Raw genomic sequence first — 16,099 nt, 5'->3', positions numbered from 1 at the left:
AGATCGATCCGAGGGCCTCTTGAGGCATCGCTTCCCACGCTTTCTTTCGATCTGTATACTGCGATCCTCCCGCAATTTCAAAACGCCATCATTATTCCATCACGACAAGCCTCGCAAGACCGGTCGTTGGCCAAAAGGGGCAACTGGCCCTGACTGAACCGAGCAAGAACTCGTGGCAACCAGAAAGAAAATCTCGTACCTTGCTTTGGAATGCTTCTGCTCACGGGACTCAAGGAACGTCCCCTCCTTCGGCAGTGTCCTCCAACCCCATGATTGGAGAGCCTTGCCTCACTGGCCTTTTTTAGACAGCCAGATTGGGATAAACCGCCCAGTCATCAGCAGCCAGCAGCCATCAACGCGGGGATAAAACATCCAAAGCGGTGCCAGGCCCTGTGGCTTGAAATCCTGCTGTTCCAGCAGTGTGGTTGATCCGCAGATCGCTAGCGAGTTATTTGTGCGAACCACAGCCGCTCACCTGCATCTTGGCACCAAGTCCCCTCCTTGCTTCTCTTGATCATCAGTCACTTTATCCATCATGATGTCCCATCAGCAGTCATCCCTTGCAGGTGGGAATCGAGACATTGGGGAGATAACACCAGGGGTCAGCACTCTATGAATATCATAGCGGGGTTCACCGCTCGGGAATCTAGTCAAGACGACGCGGGACGAGCGGCATGCCGAATAGTAAGAAAGGTTCCGTCTATTCTTGAAGAGGAGAGACATGTTCCCCACCATCATATCATCAGCCTTGAGCTCCACACCGAGTTGTCAGTAAGCCACTTTCAGCAGCGGCAAGCCTCGAGGCCTGAGCTGCAAGCCATCGTTCCGTTTGAAGCATCCAACATCAAAATATTGACGGTATCGCCCTGTCGTATGTACACCATGGCCGGCCCGTGAAGGTCGGTCCAGACTGTCAACATGGACGAACCAACTTGGAATTGTGGCGGCGGCACTTTCGCGACATCCAGTCGTCCCGGGAATCGAGGACTCATCCCGTCATCAGCCCTTTCAACCCTCCCCTCCCTATGATCGGCAGTTTCGGGATCGTTGTTATCTCGCCCAATGAGCTCGATGATTGACAGACTGGATGATGGTTGAGTGGCACGAAATACGTCAAAAAACGTTTCAAAACCTTTTCGGGATCTTTTGTTTCCCATCTCCACAACGCACATCCCTTTGCGGATATCATCAAGTAATTGCGAAGTTACTTCAGGTTATTCGGCGACCATCCCATCTTTTTGCATGACCCTTTGCGTCAGACACATAATCCCGCCAGACCGGGCGCAGAGATCAATGCAACAATCAGGGGTCAACGCCCATGACGATGAGGCTCTCCAGCCTATCTATCTTCAACCGCCCAAGCAACCTGCCAAAAGCCTCCTCGCCTTACACAGCAGGTCGCACCAGGTTTCTCTCTAACCGCCTCTTGGGCTTTCAGTGACAAATATTCTATGAATTCCCAACCAGGAGGCTGGGCTCACGCCAGTGCAACAAGCCGAATACCTACCCACCACAGGCACTACCTTAGCCTACCCGCTCTGCGCGAGTCTGTGAGTCCCGCCCACCGGGCATCAAGCGCGGGGGGAAGTAGATATGTCGATGCATATGCACACACACAGACAGCCGGGCCTTCATCCCCTCTCTTGAAAAGACCAGATGAATTCCAGCCCTGTCAACGCGGGGACACCGTGTGTAGATAACACTAATGCTTTCCCGCATAATTTGGAATACTCATGAGACGCAGGCGCAAAGTGTAAACACCCACACAGAGTCCCCTACTATTCAACCTACTCCTTTAGGATTGACGACCCGCCTCCTTTAAATTATGACTAACAAAACACAAAACACCACATGGCAACGCCTTGGTGGCTTTTGTCGGCGACGGCCGTATCGTATTGCCTCAAATCACCCTCGGATTCCCTTGCCGCATGTGTGTGTGTGTGTGTGTAAACCCCGGAAAGAGCCAACGCAATGACGCATCGAGATCACATTATATCATAGACAACACACACAAACCATCTTCTGAAACAAAATGCGGGCGGATGATCCGCAGATCAACGCTTGTGCCCGAGGCGTAGGGAAAATCCTCCCCGCGTTTTTGACATAAACAAATCTTTTATGGTTTGTTGGCTTCAAACTCCTATGTACAAGAGGGGTCACTGGGTCAATGACATATGCACCCTGCAAACATCAAACACTAGACACTACAGCTACTGTCTTGTTGGAACGGGCGCCCAAAAGTTAGATCCTCTTGTTGGATGAAAAAAAAGATGATATTTTTGGCCGTTGTTTTGTGTATTGTTGATGGTGGTGGTAGTGGAGGTGGTGGTACTCAGCAGCAAGGCTGGCGGCAACGTATGCATGCATCTCTGTGTTGTCAAAAATCCCATCACTTATTCCTTCTGCAGCCTCGCCTCCCCGTCAGCCACGAGCTATCATAATCCTCAGCAACCTAAGCACCGTCATCATCCCATCGCTGAGAACAACTAGCCCCCATCCTCCTCCTCCTCCCAAGGGTCTGGATCCAATCGGATCCATTACAGCCATCATCACCAGCAATCCGGAAACCCGACACTTGGTAAAAGTGATCAAATTCCCGGTTCCAACAACCACTATTGTTGATTTTGTCACCGGCAACCTCGGATGAGCAGACCCGATCCTAGGCAATACCCAAAGCTAAGGTGAGACCAGACAAAAACACCGGCTGTAACCAACCTGTCTTTGTCTGTTTTGGCTCTGATAACTATATCAGTTGTCAAGTACCCTACCCAGCCCCGGAGTATTTCCCCGATATCTTCAACCACCCCTGTCAATGTGGCTTGTGTGCGACAACAACCGGCTCATATAAAAAATTTCCCCGTCTTTCAGAGACAAAAAAAAATTGAATATGTGATCTCTCCGACAGACTGGTTTGACTCTCGGCCGCGGGAAAGCGCGGGAGGCTCCCAGAGTCAAAATGTGGAGATAACGTCCGGGTTTGAAGCCAAGGATGGCGGAGACAAAACCCCCATCATCAAAAAGTCCCTGAGACCATCACCGTGTGCCCGGAAGTCGATCCCGCTCGGCCGTACTGCTTTGTGATCTTGACTGATATTATGATCGAAAACTGACACCCCCCATCTCTCCCATCAAACATCTGAAAAGGCAAGGGGGGGCGAGTAACAGCTGTCGGAGATTTTCGGCGTAATAGTGACAAGACAACAGCCGCCCTCTTTTCAATGTTGCACGAGTAAGTCCCAAACCATCGGATCAATCATCGTCGTACAAAAACAAGGCGCGCGTGTCTCTTTTTTGTACGCGCGTGACTGGGGGTTGCTATGGTCAGCCGACAATGACAATAACAAACCCCCAACCCAACTTGCGGCCTGGAGGGATTCGTAAAGTTGGAAGGCTGGGTAAGTCGGCGGTGAGATTATGCTGCTCGCGGCCGAGTTTCTCCATCATCCCTTCGTAAACACCCCCCATCATCTCACCTGTCACAGAGCGCGCACGTCTTCACAAAATACCATCACTCTCCCCCTTGAACCTCTTGACGCGCTTCTGCTCCCAATCGTCGAGATCCTTCGCTGCCAATCTCTGCACAACAACCAACACATGTCAGCCCCACAAACAATATGTCTCTTTGCAGCGTGACAGAAGAAAACTCACGTAGTACTCCTCCTTCATGTCCACCTTCCTCCTCTGCTGCCCGATACCCAGCTCTTCATCCCGCGTCATGGTCCTGACCTTGCGGTCGTGGCGCTCGTACCGGATCGCGGTGGCGGGCGTGAGGACGAAGGAGCCGCCGATGATGACTGTCAAAAAGGGGAGGCCGAAGAGGAGGAAGGGGCGCTTGGCCATCATGGCGCGGTAGCGGGCGCCGAAGGTGTTGGATTCGGCGGAGCTGCGGAACTTTTTGGAGCCGAAGGACATTTTGAGTGGTACTTTTGCCGGGAATGATTCGGGCAGTAATTCCGTAGTGGTTGTGAAATTGACAGTTCCAGAGGTCTGGGCTGGTGATTCGAGGTATTCGGAGGTGCAAACCGTATCCGTAGGTCGTTGAAGGAATTGAAGCTCGGAAGCTGCTCCGTCATTGTTGTATGATGGGATGAAGCTTTGGTGGGGTGGATGATTAAGCAGGCTATGGCATGATATATGGAGGGTTAGGGTTCCCCTGAGTTGATGGTGGACGATGTAAACAAAGGGCCCATGCTGCCTAGCAATACCGAAAAAAGCGATACAATCCCTCAGATAGTATTTGGAACCGGTACTGATATGCTTCCTTTCAGATTTCTTACATGTTACTAGAAGGTAACATATTGCTACAAAACCAGAAAGTCGAAACTACAGTCGCTAGGCTTGAGGCTCAACATGCCTGAATCAGAGTGGAGGACATTGAAGCACAGCAAATCCAAGAAACTAACCTGTCCGTCATTTAACAATTCAAGAGTTGTCCTGTATTGTTTGGTCAATCATCCGGCCAGTCTTCTTTTTCTGGCATCATAGTTCGACTATTGCTTGCTACAAGATATTCATTCGGCTGTCTAGATACAACTGCCTACTCCTCCAAAAGAGGTAGGCCGAATATTGAGATATATGAACTGAGCCATTGTATAAAAAAGTGTAACCGATTGGGGAGTTTGACCTGATGTATACTATGGCTCAGAGTGATGAATTCACCTCATCCGTTTCCGCAGAGGGGATGGCATCAGAAACTTGAAGCAGCATACTTGGAACCGAGCTGTTTCCACGGACTTTGTGCACTAATAGTAAGTAGTCTTCTGATAATAATGAGAGGGCAAAAAAGTAATACAACTTGTCACGAACCGACAATCAAATGCAGCTAGCGCCACTGCCCTTCTATGGAAGGTTGTCTTATGCCAACTGAGAGCGGCATCTTTCGACATGCCTCCTCGTACTGTTTCAGGCTCCATACACTGCAACTTCGAGACCTTGCTATAACCACCTCACCCAGGCACGAGGAATCGCAACTGCAATCCTTCAACCAACTTTTTTTCCATAGAGCTCTGTATAACCCTTCACCACTGAACAAATAATGACAGCCATTCATGGGCAGGGAAACACATCAGGTAGTCCTAGCTAGCCCACACTAACCGTAGCCTAGAGCCTGCCTCTGCTTCGATTGATAGCTACAGATCACTAACACTGTCAGATCCCACAGGAAAGACAATCAATGACCCAAACCTACACCACGACACGGCCACTTCCATATTCATAACCATGTGTTCCATCATCCGGCATTTCCACCCCCATTGACCAGCACCTGATAATAATCTCCACGCCTGTCTCGGATATTACATCCCCTACTACCATGTTGACAATCAGTAGTGATACATACCCCTTGATGACATAGACAGCCACGCATGGGCCGAAGAATGCAACATACTCCCAACTCTAGATAGACCGTGACAGACTCGTATGATCCTACCTCCATATCAGCTTCTCGAACCTATATCCATCATAAGCTGGTAACTAAGCCTACCACAAACCAGCACCGCAACAAAAACTTACCAGTCCCATTTCAAACCCTACACCCCAGGTAACTAGAACCATTTGCAGCAGCAGTTAGATGGTTGAATCCACAGCATGATGGGCAGCAAGCACATCAACACGAAATCTGCAAGGTATCTAATTGGTCCACCAAGACTGACAGAGAACCGGCAAATACAACCTGGCCCCTTTGCTTATGCCCTCCCCTCCCCCCCCCAAACACACCCATCCACCAAGACCCAAAATCTAAAGGCACGCTTCTTGAGCCGCAGTGTGTGTTAGTATACATAGACCTCCCTCGCCAAACAAGCGCTCTGATGACGAGGACTCATCTTGTGAGAGCCTCCACTTGGATCTACTAGTGACTATGGACGCAAGCAACAAAGGCGTTTCTCCTAGGCCAGTATGCAAGGCAGAACGAGCCATAGGGATGGTGCAGGCATGGATGGTGAGATGCCCCCCACATGAGCGGCCATGATCCATACATTCTACCCAAAAGTCCTCAAGCTAAAGAAGCTGGTTGGCATGGCGTACATGAGAGAGAACCATCACCAAACACAAACAATGTCTGGATGTATCCTGGGTTATTATCGCAATGGAAAGCAACCTCACCACGTCCACCAACGCTAGAGAACAGCAAGAGTAACTGGCCCAAAACCGCATGGATTTTAGCAAGGTAAAATTCTCTCCTCCGCAATGATGTTGACCACAGCGGTGGCAGCCCCTCTTCCCCAAGCAGCGCGTCTTAGGCTATCTACAATGCTAGAGTACACATGGAAAAAGGAACGGTGGATGATCGTCGTAGTGATGATGGCAGCAGCAGCACTAAGCTCATGATGCCGCTTAAAGGACGGAAAGATCGCCGAATTTCTCCTACAAACCCCAGCGTGGTTAGCATCATCCTCCCACATACCCCCAATCCTCCCAACTCAAAACATACCTTGTACCCAGGCACAGACCAGCGGCCCTTGCTGACCAACTTGGCAGTCTTCTCATCAATGCTCGGCTCAGCAGCAGCAACCTCATCAACAGTAAGCTCCTCAAACGGCCTGGCGCTCTCAATGTTGGCCAGCGTCTTCTCCAGGTCCTTCAACTCCAAGTCGACCTTCTGCTTGGTCGCCTCGGCATTCTTGACGGCCTCAGCCTCGAACACATCGATCGCCTTGAGCTGGCGGGAGACGTCATAGGTGGCGGGCTTGAAGGCCGTGAAACGCTTCTCGATCTCGTCGACAACGGCCTGGTTCTTGAGGACGGAGCGGTAGTGGGCAAAGTCGACGGTGGTGGGGAGCTCGGAAAGCTGCTGGACCTTGCGGCGGACGTCGTCGTTGCGCTTCTTGAAGGCCTGGAGGCCGGCGACCGTCTGGCCGCGCAGGCCGAGCGAGGTGGTGATCTTGGCCCAGTCGACCTTGAGAGCTGCGCTGCGCTAGAAGAGGCGAAGAGAGAAACACAAAATTAGCTCAGCTCTGGTGCTTCGGAGGTGCTAGGTTCCCTGCTGCTTTTGCCTCCGGGGGCTCCTCCCAGCAGAGGACAATGATACAACACGGCAACGGGTTCAATTGACAGAGGGAAACCTACTGCGGCCATTTTTGCGGTGGTTCTGAGATGGTCTGGAGGGGTGGAATTGCGTCGCTGTCGTTGCGTTGAGTCTGCCGAATCCAAGCAACGTTTGCCGGGCGCGGAATCTCCAATCACGTGATTGCTCCACGGAATCAACGGGCAGGGCTTGTTGGCTAGCTCCGGGATCTCGCGAGCTGGCCAAGCTTGAATGGCGGGATGGAATCTTGAATGTGAACTCACTGAATGTGAGAAAACAATGCATTGACTGAGTTGGTTACATTATATTAGAGTTTTTAGGAGATGAAGCAGGTACAACAACTCAAATTCGATTACTTTCGCATTCCCAATGCGTGGGCAGACACATGTTACTGTGTAGAGCTTTTTCAAGAACTGATGGCGGGGCACATATGACATCTCTAAACCAAGTCATAAAAAGGAGGTACCATTTGGCCAACGAGAAGGCTTATGCCAGAACAGACAGCCTCAACCCCTTAGGGACGGCTGATCTTTATATTTGTTTTGCTAAAAGGACGACGCAACTCTCAACCCTAGACACTCAATGCCATGATCGAGTTGACTATGTCGTTGTCGTTCTCTTTCAGCGCCTTGATGGCCTTCTTTCTGGAGACGTTGGCCTGGGTCATGACAAGCTCGATGTCCTTGTCCTCAATGCCCTCGGCGTCGACCTCCTCGGCGTCATCCTCCTCCTCCTCCTTGGCGGCGTGGGAGTGGCCCTCGTGGGAGTGGTCGTGGCCGGCGTGGTCGTGCTCAGCGGACTGGCTGGCGAGCTGCTGGGCAGCGGCGGCCTGAGCGCTGGCGTTGAGGTCTTCAATCTTGGCCTCACCGAACACACTGTGAAGCGGGGTCAGCATTCCAAGCATCGCAAACCCTACGACAAGCTACATCGACTCTTCTACTCACATGTAGGTGTTGCTGTTGGGGGACTTGTAAACCTCGGGGTTGTTGATCACGAAGAGAATCTATACCTCCCACACCCTGGTCAGCCCACGTTCGTTTTCCCATATAACCCCGCACTTCAATTCCACGCCCAACTCAAACAGCATTCCCAATCCACAGAGGACCGTCCTTCCCTTCCCAACGTAAAACTCACGTTCTTGGGGCGGCGGAGAGTCACACGGGTGATACCGGGGACGCGGGTGAGGTGCAGCTTCTCGATGGCCTTGCGAGCCTTCTTCTCGTTGCGCGAATGGACCATGGTGGTCGAGCCGGCGGGGAGGCTGGCATCGCCGGCCTCAACATCGGAGTCGTCACTGGAGTCATCGAGCTCCTCGACTTGGGTCTTCTTGGTCTCCTCCTCGGGGAGTTCCTCGACACGGGGGTTGGCCATCTTGACTGCTAGTTGGTGGGTTGGACCTTGTCAGTTCTCCTCTCCTGGCTTCGCAAACTAACGCACACACAAACCACCCCCGGGAAACAAGTCAAGCTGGAGCTTGAAGTGCGACCTTGGACGGTCTGTCCCGTTTAAAGGGGTCGTAAAAAGACATGGGGAATCGCTTCCCGCGCTGCACTCACATTGATATCGAAACTGACTTTAACACCTGCTATGCGGGGGTAGGAAGACTCTCGTCGTGGTGCGAAGAAAAGTTTCGGCTCCAATTTTCAGGTAGGGCTTGGAGCACCCGCAAGCTGCCACAAAAGACCCTAGTCCCAATTAGGTAATCTGGGGATTTCCATATTCACTCCAACTGCCTTCTCCTAACTACGGAGCTCGATTGCTCTCTTATCGCGATAGTGGATCAGGAGCTGTTATCAAGGCTTCCATCTCGTCATGAACACATGGATGTGGAATTGAGAATTATATACAGTAATGTAACTCAAACGTCGCGAAGAATAAGAACAGAAGACGGCAGAGTGATTTTGGCAAGTGCATTGTCCTCATGTATTCTTGGGGTATTCATTTTAACGGACAGAGCTCACTGTCACCAACCTAATCCCGTAGTTTCGGCACTCGACAGTTTGCCCTCGATGGTTTGCTTGTGAGGTGGATGTCATTTTTGGCTTTTAATTCGCACTTTTCATGACGCCGGCCACAATCGTTGTTGAGTGTGACATAAGAGGCCTTCCGAAATAGACGCAGTGGATAACTCAGCAAATCCGTGTTGTGCTGAACCCTTATGCTGACCCTCCTAGAAATCCCATCTTTTCCTCCCCCAGAGAACCATGCCGAACCAAACGCTTCCCATCTACCAAGACGCCCATTCCCAACGCTTAAGCCGAGGACTTGATCTTGGCGAGAGCCTTGCGCTCCTCGAACCTTCTCTGCTTCTTCAACCGCATAACCTTGAAGCGGTCAAAGTCGGTAAGGGCCTGGCGCTTCTCCTGCTTCTCCTGCTTCTTGGCCCAGTTGGTGGCAGCCCACTTGGCGTCAACGCCGGCAGCCTCCCAGGCCTTCTTGACGGTACCTGTCCGGGCACCGCGGGGGAGCTTATCGATGACGATGGGGGTCAGGAGGGTGTTGGCGAAAGAGACCTCGCCGCGGGGGGTGACGAGCTTCTCGTTGGAGGAGGGGCCGTCGACCAAAGCCTGAAGTCCACTGTTTTAGTTCTCTCTGTCCAATTCACGATTCACTTCATCGTAGATATCGCCATTCGGTGCTCGGCGTCCACTCGGTGGGTTGGGTTCAAACATACGCGCTTGTGGTCGATGATCTCGACGATAGCAGCGAGGCTGCCGCTCTCAAGCTTGAGAACACGGCCAACCTCTACGCGGCGCCACGCTGTCGCTCCGATGTTGAGTTCCGCCATTTTGGTCGACTGTCTGGTGATGCTGTCGTGTTAGTAAGGTCGGTCCAGCAGGGTGCTTGGAGAAGTGCGAAAAGCGAAAATGAAGAGGAAAAAGCAGGAGGGTCGTGGGCAATTACAGTGGGCAGGGAAATGGGGTCGCGCGTACCTTTGATGCTGTGTCCGGGGCCGTCAAAGATTCGAAGTCGCTACCATGCACCGATATCGAGACCAAATTTTGTGTGCGTTGGTAATTGGCAGGGCTCGTGGAAATTTTGCGGAATGAGTTGGTGCCGGTTCCGACCACTCATGTGCTGGCGCTTGAGCCACAGGGCGGGGCAATTTGGGGCTAGGTGGCCGTGGCAATTGTGGCTTGCCGGCACTAGGCCCCACTCCGTTTTTGACGACACCTCTTGCCAGTCCGGGCCAACCAACTCATTCTCGGGACGGCAACTTAGTTCAATTCTCCAATCTTTCGGCCTTATAATCTCGACCCAATCGGTTTTCCCCCAGAGAATGGGTATTACGAGCGATTCAACAGCCTAGGCTTGAGCAGGCAAGACTCATGGGGCGAACATCCAGTTGGCAAGAATGAGCTTGGCGATGCCAAGCCATTCGGTCTTAGACGTGGACGGTGATACAACCCATCCATTTTTCTTGTCCCATCTCAAGTTCTCCGATCTCCAACGAGCAAGCCATGGTTTGCTCATTCTCGTGTCTGTAGCGAGTGACAATCACCTCACCCATCATGCCATTGGCGTGCTGTTGTCTTCCGCGGAACAAGCCCGCTTACACTTGTCTCCAGAGGTGTGGTAGATTCCCAGCTTCGGGTGTAATGGACCGAGAGAGGAGGTCCGTATCCCGGGCTGTCCTCCTCTTCGGCGTCCGATTTCACAACCACCGAAGGCTGTCCTGCGGCATGCAAGCCGCAGTGATTGTCAACACTCCCCGACCTATTCCCGGTATCTGGTCAAGTCACTTGACCCGTCGTAGTGGTTAAGCTACCAGTCTCTTTGGAGTTAGGAGTTGGAAGGAGTAGGATGGACTTGAAAGTTCCAGTCCCAAAGAGATGGCATATGCATGCGATCTGCAGTGTCATAACTCGCTATCTTGACCACTGCATCGGGTCATCCCTGTCCGCATCTCAGTCCCAATCCCCATGAGCTTGTTTCCATACTTTCGACCTACACCTAACCGCTGTTTCCAGATTGTTTGCGAGATTTTTAGCATGTTTCCTGTTCTTAAACGCCACTGATGATGACAAAATGATAAGACCCGGGGAGGGCAAGTGCGACGCTGAGTCCTGTGCAATTGGGCAAGTCTGGTCTGGAGATCCCCATGAGGCACATATCACGGGGTTGGGGGGGAGCCCACCACGGCGGAAGAAGAAAGCTTATTTCTCTCTCCCGCTGACGAAAAGGGCTGTGAAAAGGCTTGTTTAATGTGTCTTGTCACATTTGTGAAGCCTCTCAGACTCTCGTGCAGCAACCCTCTTCAACTAAGTTTTGAACATGCCCATCTGCCTGGCGTAACATTCCTCTTCCGCCTATATAAGTCCCGGGTCCCTTACCTCTTCTAACATTCCGATTATCGTCAGACGAACTACGAAATCATCAACCATCTTTCTGGACCCACAGCTTTCCTGCAGCCGTTGAGCTCCACTCGCATCAAAGCCTGGAACCCTGGTCATCAGGAAAATTCCATCTCCACCTGCCGAGCTACGGACTTACAATAAGTTACAACACTACCTAAATCAGCATGGCCCAACCAATGGGCTTGACGCTCGATGATATTGTCTTCGACGAAGCCACGCCGGAGCAGCAGCGCATTGCTCTTGAACTAAGAGCTGAAGCCTGCCCTAATCCTCACGAATTCATCGAGCGCGAGCGTCACCTCACACAACATGAGCTTACTCGCTCTGACTGTCGACAGTGGGTCCTCTATCTCAAGGGATACCCAAGACAGATCATCGCGAGCTGTGAAGCTATACGCCAAAAGATCCTCGTCTCCGATGGAACTGCTAGGGAGTCATATGGTTACACCATCCGACACGTCTTCACAACACCGGTTTGGCGTCGATTAGGCATGGCTGCGTATCTGCTCCGCTATGTGAAGGAGCGGATGGATGAAGACAGTGAATGCAGCGTGTTCTTCAGCGACAGCGGAAGGGAATACTATACCGGTCTTGGATGGTTGGCATACCAGGGAAAGCAAGCTAACCTCATCCTGCTTTCCCTGCCGCAATCGCCCCCCCTCACGCCTATCGACTCACCACCACAGACCCCAGGAGAGGGACCACGGCCCCGAGCCCCATCGTTCTCATATCGGCCTACAGGGCGCGCTGATGCTGTCACGGTAGACCTTCTTCGGCTCGAGGATCTCTCTTTGCTTTGCAAGCATGACAACTACCAGCTCAGCGCTCGCTTCAGAGACATGCCGTCTGGCAAGAAGACGCATGTAGCCTTTGCCCCAACCTATGCCCGTCTAGAATTGCAGCTTGCCCGCGCTGAATTTGACGCGGTGAAAATGACGGGGAAGACGATCACTTACAAGGGCGCCAAGACGGGCAACTCGAGGAGCTGGTTATACTGGGCGCATGATATCCCAGCCAAGAAACTTCGGATTCTGAGAATTGTGCATGGGGTGGAGTGCCAGACTAAGGCTCAGAAAGTCACCGATACGCAGGTTCTCCTTGAAGCAGCCCTGGCCGAGGCAAAAGAATGGGGGCTACCCAGAGTCGTGCTTTGGAACCCAGATGAGGACGTGATTACGGGGTGTAAAGCGGTTGGGAACAGGAACACGGCGAGCGTAAAGGTTGTTTTTGATCAGCAAATGGGTGGTTGTGTACCGAGCTTGCGGTGGAAGCCCTCGGAGCCGGGTGTGCCAGTACGAGTGATTGAGTGGGAGGACAATTACGGATATTGCTTGCCTTGAGGTTTGCGTGATATGGCGTTGGTTGGCGTTTGCTATCAGTTGTCGAGATGGCTTGTGCGGATAATGAGATACCTAAGAATGAACTCCTGTGACACAGGTGAGAAACGAGAGATAGCATGGTGCTTACCAATTAAACTAAGGCTGGAAACGTTGATTCCACATGGTCTCCTCCGCTGTGATGCTGTGGAACTTTGCGAGTTGTGAGGGGGTTGGGTCAAGGCTGGTGACATGTGAAAAGACTGGGTGATCCAGGTCTGCGTTGTTTCGTATCGGGTCCGTGATCGAGGAATCCGTTGATGGTCCAGTAATTCTACATATATTTCCCTCGATTGAGGTAGATCGATGCCATCTGCAGAGCTGTGACTGATCGAGAGTCGTTGATGTTGCACCACCAGATGAGGAGGAGACCCAAAGGGGCGGGGGCTTGCCGAGAGTGTGGGGCGGGCCAAGCCTGTCAAAACAAGAGACACACCCCAGGGGTGTAAGGAGTCCTCTCGAATTTGAACGGGGTCCAGGCTCGGGAGTTGCAGTCTCCCATTTGCGAGCGGCGGCAACAAACTGACCTATTTCCTCCTAACCAAACTCCTAAAAACAGGGGAAGTGTGCAATGATTGACCGACGATAGCTTTATTTTTGTGTGCCGAGCGACGAATACCGCGATCTTCCTGAGCCGATGAACACGACAGGATTTCTTTGTTAAGCGTCGTCGACTTCCAAGATGCGTCCCCTCCAGCCGCTGAACACAATGAATGCGGGCGCCCGAGACCAACAGACGTTTTTGTCGCCGTCCGATTACGACGCCGATGCGATTTCGATCCGCAGCGATCAGGACACGGATAGTGAGGATGACGAGAGGCAGATGCGAGCGAGGAACAGTCGCGAGTTGAGGGCGCACGACAGGCTGGTGCTGATGGAGGAGGAGGAGCTTGGCCAGTTGGTGACTGAGACACGGAGGAAGAAGGAGAGGGAGAGGAGGGGTTCTGGGTTGCCGTTGCCGATACCGAATCCGTTGACGTTGTTTTCGAGGAGGCTGAGCGATGCTTCGAGATCGAGGTCGGCGAGTCCGTCATTTCACTCGGCTGAGTCGGTTGACGGGAATGATGGGGGGGAGAGGAGGTCAAGGAGAAAAGCGAGGAGGAAGGCGAAGAAGGACCGGTTGCTGGCTGAGGCGCAACATGGTGAGGATGGGGAGTTGATGTATGAAATGGAAGAGGGGGGGGTGAAGAGTGGGAGCGATACTGGGGAAAGCAGTGATCGGGATGACAGCGATGAGGTGGACAGGAAGAATCTCTTACACATGGGTGCTGTGAAAGCGAAGAGAAGGAGGAGCTGTTGTCGCTGGGGCCTACTTTATGCACTCATAATTGTTGGCTTTGGGATTCTGGTTTTGGTGGCTTGGAAGTTGTCAATTGAGAAGAAGGCAACGGCACAAACCGCAGCGAAACTTGTCAGCAACGGCACGGCTCTGTTCGCTCCTACGACCATTATCATCAGTTTAGACGGATTTCGCGCCGATTTTGTTGACAGGGGCTTGACACCGAGGCTCAATGCCTTTGTCAAAGAGGGTGTATCACCACGCTATATGCTGCCGTCTTTTCCCAGCGTCACCTTTCCTAATCATTACACCTTGGTCACTGGGCTGTACCCCGAGGCTCATGGGGTGGTTGGCAACTCCTTCTGGGATCCCGAGCTCAAAGAGGAATTCTACTACACTGATCCTAAAAGAAGCCTACATCCAAAATGGTGGAAGGGCGAGCCGTTCTGGGTGACAGCTCAGAAGCAAGGCCTCAAGACTGCAATACATATGTGGCCTGGGAGTGAAGCTCACATTCTCAACACGAACCCTACCTACATGGACAAGTACAACGGAAAGGAGAAGCTGTCCAAGAAAGTCGACCGGGTTCTTGAGTTCCTGGATATGCCGGATGATGAGCGCCCACAAGTGATCGCGGCATACATTCCTAATGTTGATGCGGTTGGGCACACATTTGGTCCCAACAGTACCGAAATTCAGCTTACAATTGGCAAGGTCGACAAGATGCTAGACCGCATCTTTAAGGGGCTGGAGGAACGACGCTTGACAAGTATTGTCAATGTCATTGTCGTTTCTGACCATGGCATGGCAACCACCGATATAACACGCGTTGTGCAGTTGGAGGATCTTGTTGATGTCAGCAAGATCGAACACACAGACGGATGGCCGCTGGTTGGTTTGAGACCGAAGAATCCCAATGATCTTCAGGAGATTCACGCACAGTTGGTTGAGAGGACCAAGGCGAACCCGAATCTCGACGTGTACCTCAGGGATATGGACATGCCTGAGAGATGGCATTTCTCCCGGAATGACCGCATTGCTCCTTTATGGATCGTGCCCAAGACTGGGTGGGCGCTTGTGAAGATGGAGGAGATGAATCTGAAAGAAGCACAAGCGAAGGGTACTGTCTATGCGCCACGCGGCCTACACGGGTACGACAACGAACACCCTCTTATGAGGGCGTTGTTTGTCGCTCGGGGCCCTGCTTTCCCTCACCAGCCAAATAGTGAGGTTGAGGTTTTTCGTGAGTAGCATGATTTTTTTTCGCTTTCTTGAATCTTGAACTAACCACCTGGCAGAAAACATCAATGTCTATAACATGCTCTGTGATTCGGTTGGGATCACCCCTGCGCCAAACAACGGCACCCTTAGGCTTCCTCTGAAGCCGATTGGTCTGCACAGCGATCACGAATTTGATTCGCCTGCTGAGTCGAGCACCCAAACGCCTGTGTTGTCAAGCTCAACATCGGCGAAGCCTGTCATGGTCAACCCAGTCACAGCCAGTGCTCCTTTGGTTGCTCCAACAGCAACAGTGACAAAGACGGTTGAGAAGACTATCGAGGTCGACAAGCCGACAGCGCAGCCCTCTTCGGATCCCTCAGGCGATGACGAGGGCGATGATGGCAAGTCCCCTCTGGACAAAGTAGGTGACTCGGTCAAAGGGTTTTGGGATTGGTTTTCTGGAAAGGTCTCGCATTGGTGGGACAAAGTCTCCAACGGCGATGATGGCGAGAGTGAGGAGCCTCCCGAAAACCCCAACGAGTAATCGCAGGTGTGGCTTGGGGGGAAAGGTTGTATAATGGTGTCTTTTGACACGTGCTTGCATAGAGGCTCATTGCATCAGGCCGGTCGTTTTGGGTATTTTTGAAGGGGTTACCAGGAGTTGAAAATTAAATTGCCTTGGCCTCATAGCTGTACCAAGGTTGCTCTGAAGAGCAGCTAGGTTTGGCTGTATATTTCGTGTCGTTCAGTAATACCTAGTAGTTGACACGTTGACGTCTACCAGTAATCCGATTCGGTCTGAACTCGAATGCCTCATGGGAGGCTGAGTGAAGCGTTGTTC

The 16,099-nt window shown here is 52.1% G+C and overlaps 6 protein-coding genes across 6 annotated transcripts; 2 read left to right on the top strand and 4 right to left on the bottom strand.

Moving 5' to 3' along the window:
- Window positions 1-2,021: 2,021 nt before the first annotated feature.
- COX16 (Cytochrome oxidase assembly) lies at window positions 2,022-4,106 on the bottom strand. The gene is made up of 2 exons (XM_062908015.1): window positions 3,649-4,106; window positions 2,022-3,576 (listed from the first exon to the last, which is right to left on the bottom strand). The coding sequence occupies exons 1-2, from the start codon at window positions 3,910-3,912 to the stop codon at window positions 3,496-3,498; spliced, it is 345 nt and encodes a 114-aa protein (XP_062771034.1). The 5' UTR covers window positions 3,913-4,106; the 3' UTR covers window positions 2,022-3,495.
- A 1,963-nt stretch (window positions 4,107-6,069) lies between these two features.
- ATP7 (ATP synthase d subunit) lies at window positions 6,070-7,074 on the bottom strand (the record flags this gene model as incomplete). The annotated part of the gene is made up of 3 exons (XM_062908014.1): window positions 6,070-6,363; window positions 6,431-6,913; window positions 7,066-7,074. The coding sequence occupies 3 exons, from the start codon at window positions 7,072-7,074 to the stop codon at window positions 6,334-6,336; spliced, it is 522 nt and encodes a 173-aa protein (XP_062771033.1). The 3' UTR covers window positions 6,070-6,333.
- A 521-nt stretch (window positions 7,075-7,595) lies between these two features.
- Window positions 7,596-8,395, bottom strand: EGD2 (GAL4 enhancer protein; the record flags this gene model as incomplete). Its single annotated transcript, XM_062908013.1, has 3 exons — window positions 7,596-7,899; window positions 7,969-8,027; window positions 8,159-8,395. The coding sequence occupies 3 exons, from the start codon at window positions 8,393-8,395 to the stop codon at window positions 7,596-7,598; spliced, it is 600 nt and encodes a 199-aa protein (XP_062771032.1).
- An 881-nt stretch (window positions 8,396-9,276) lies between these two features.
- QC763_114350 (uncharacterized protein) lies at window positions 9,277-10,437 on the bottom strand (the record flags this gene model as incomplete). Its single annotated transcript, XM_062908012.1, has 3 exons — window positions 9,958-10,437; window positions 9,699-9,825; window positions 9,277-9,591 (listed from the first exon to the last, which is right to left on the bottom strand). Exons 2-3 carry the CDS (start codon window positions 9,810-9,812, stop codon window positions 9,277-9,279), a joined length of 429 nt encoding a protein of 142 aa, XP_062771031.1. The 5' UTR covers window positions 9,813-9,825; window positions 9,958-10,437.
- Window positions 10,438-11,546: 1,109 nt separating this feature from the next.
- Window positions 11,547-12,722, top strand: QC763_114340 (uncharacterized protein; the record flags this gene model as incomplete). The annotated part of the gene is made up of 1 exon (XM_062908011.1): window positions 11,547-12,722. The coding sequence occupies one exon, from the start codon at window positions 11,547-11,549 to the stop codon at window positions 12,720-12,722; it is 1,176 nt and encodes a 391-aa protein (XP_062771030.1).
- A 282-nt stretch (window positions 12,723-13,004) lies between these two features.
- Window positions 13,005-16,093, top strand: QC763_114330 (uncharacterized protein). Its single transcript, XM_062908010.1, has 2 exons — window positions 13,005-15,280; window positions 15,336-16,093. The coding sequence occupies exons 1-2, from the start codon at window positions 13,441-13,443 to the stop codon at window positions 15,800-15,802; spliced, it is 2,307 nt and encodes a 768-aa protein (XP_062771029.1). The 5' UTR covers window positions 13,005-13,440; the 3' UTR covers window positions 15,803-16,093.
- The last annotated feature ends 6 nt before the right edge of the window (window positions 16,094-16,099 follow it).

Source organism: Podospora pseudopauciseta, chromosome 1 (genome assembly GCF_035222475.1).
Source record: "Podospora pseudopauciseta strain CBS 411.78 chromosome 1, whole genome shotgun sequence".
NCBI lineage: Eukaryota > Fungi > Ascomycota > Sordariomycetes > Sordariales > Podosporaceae > Podospora > Podospora pseudopauciseta.
This window is presented reverse-complemented; position numbering and strand designations above follow the sequence as displayed.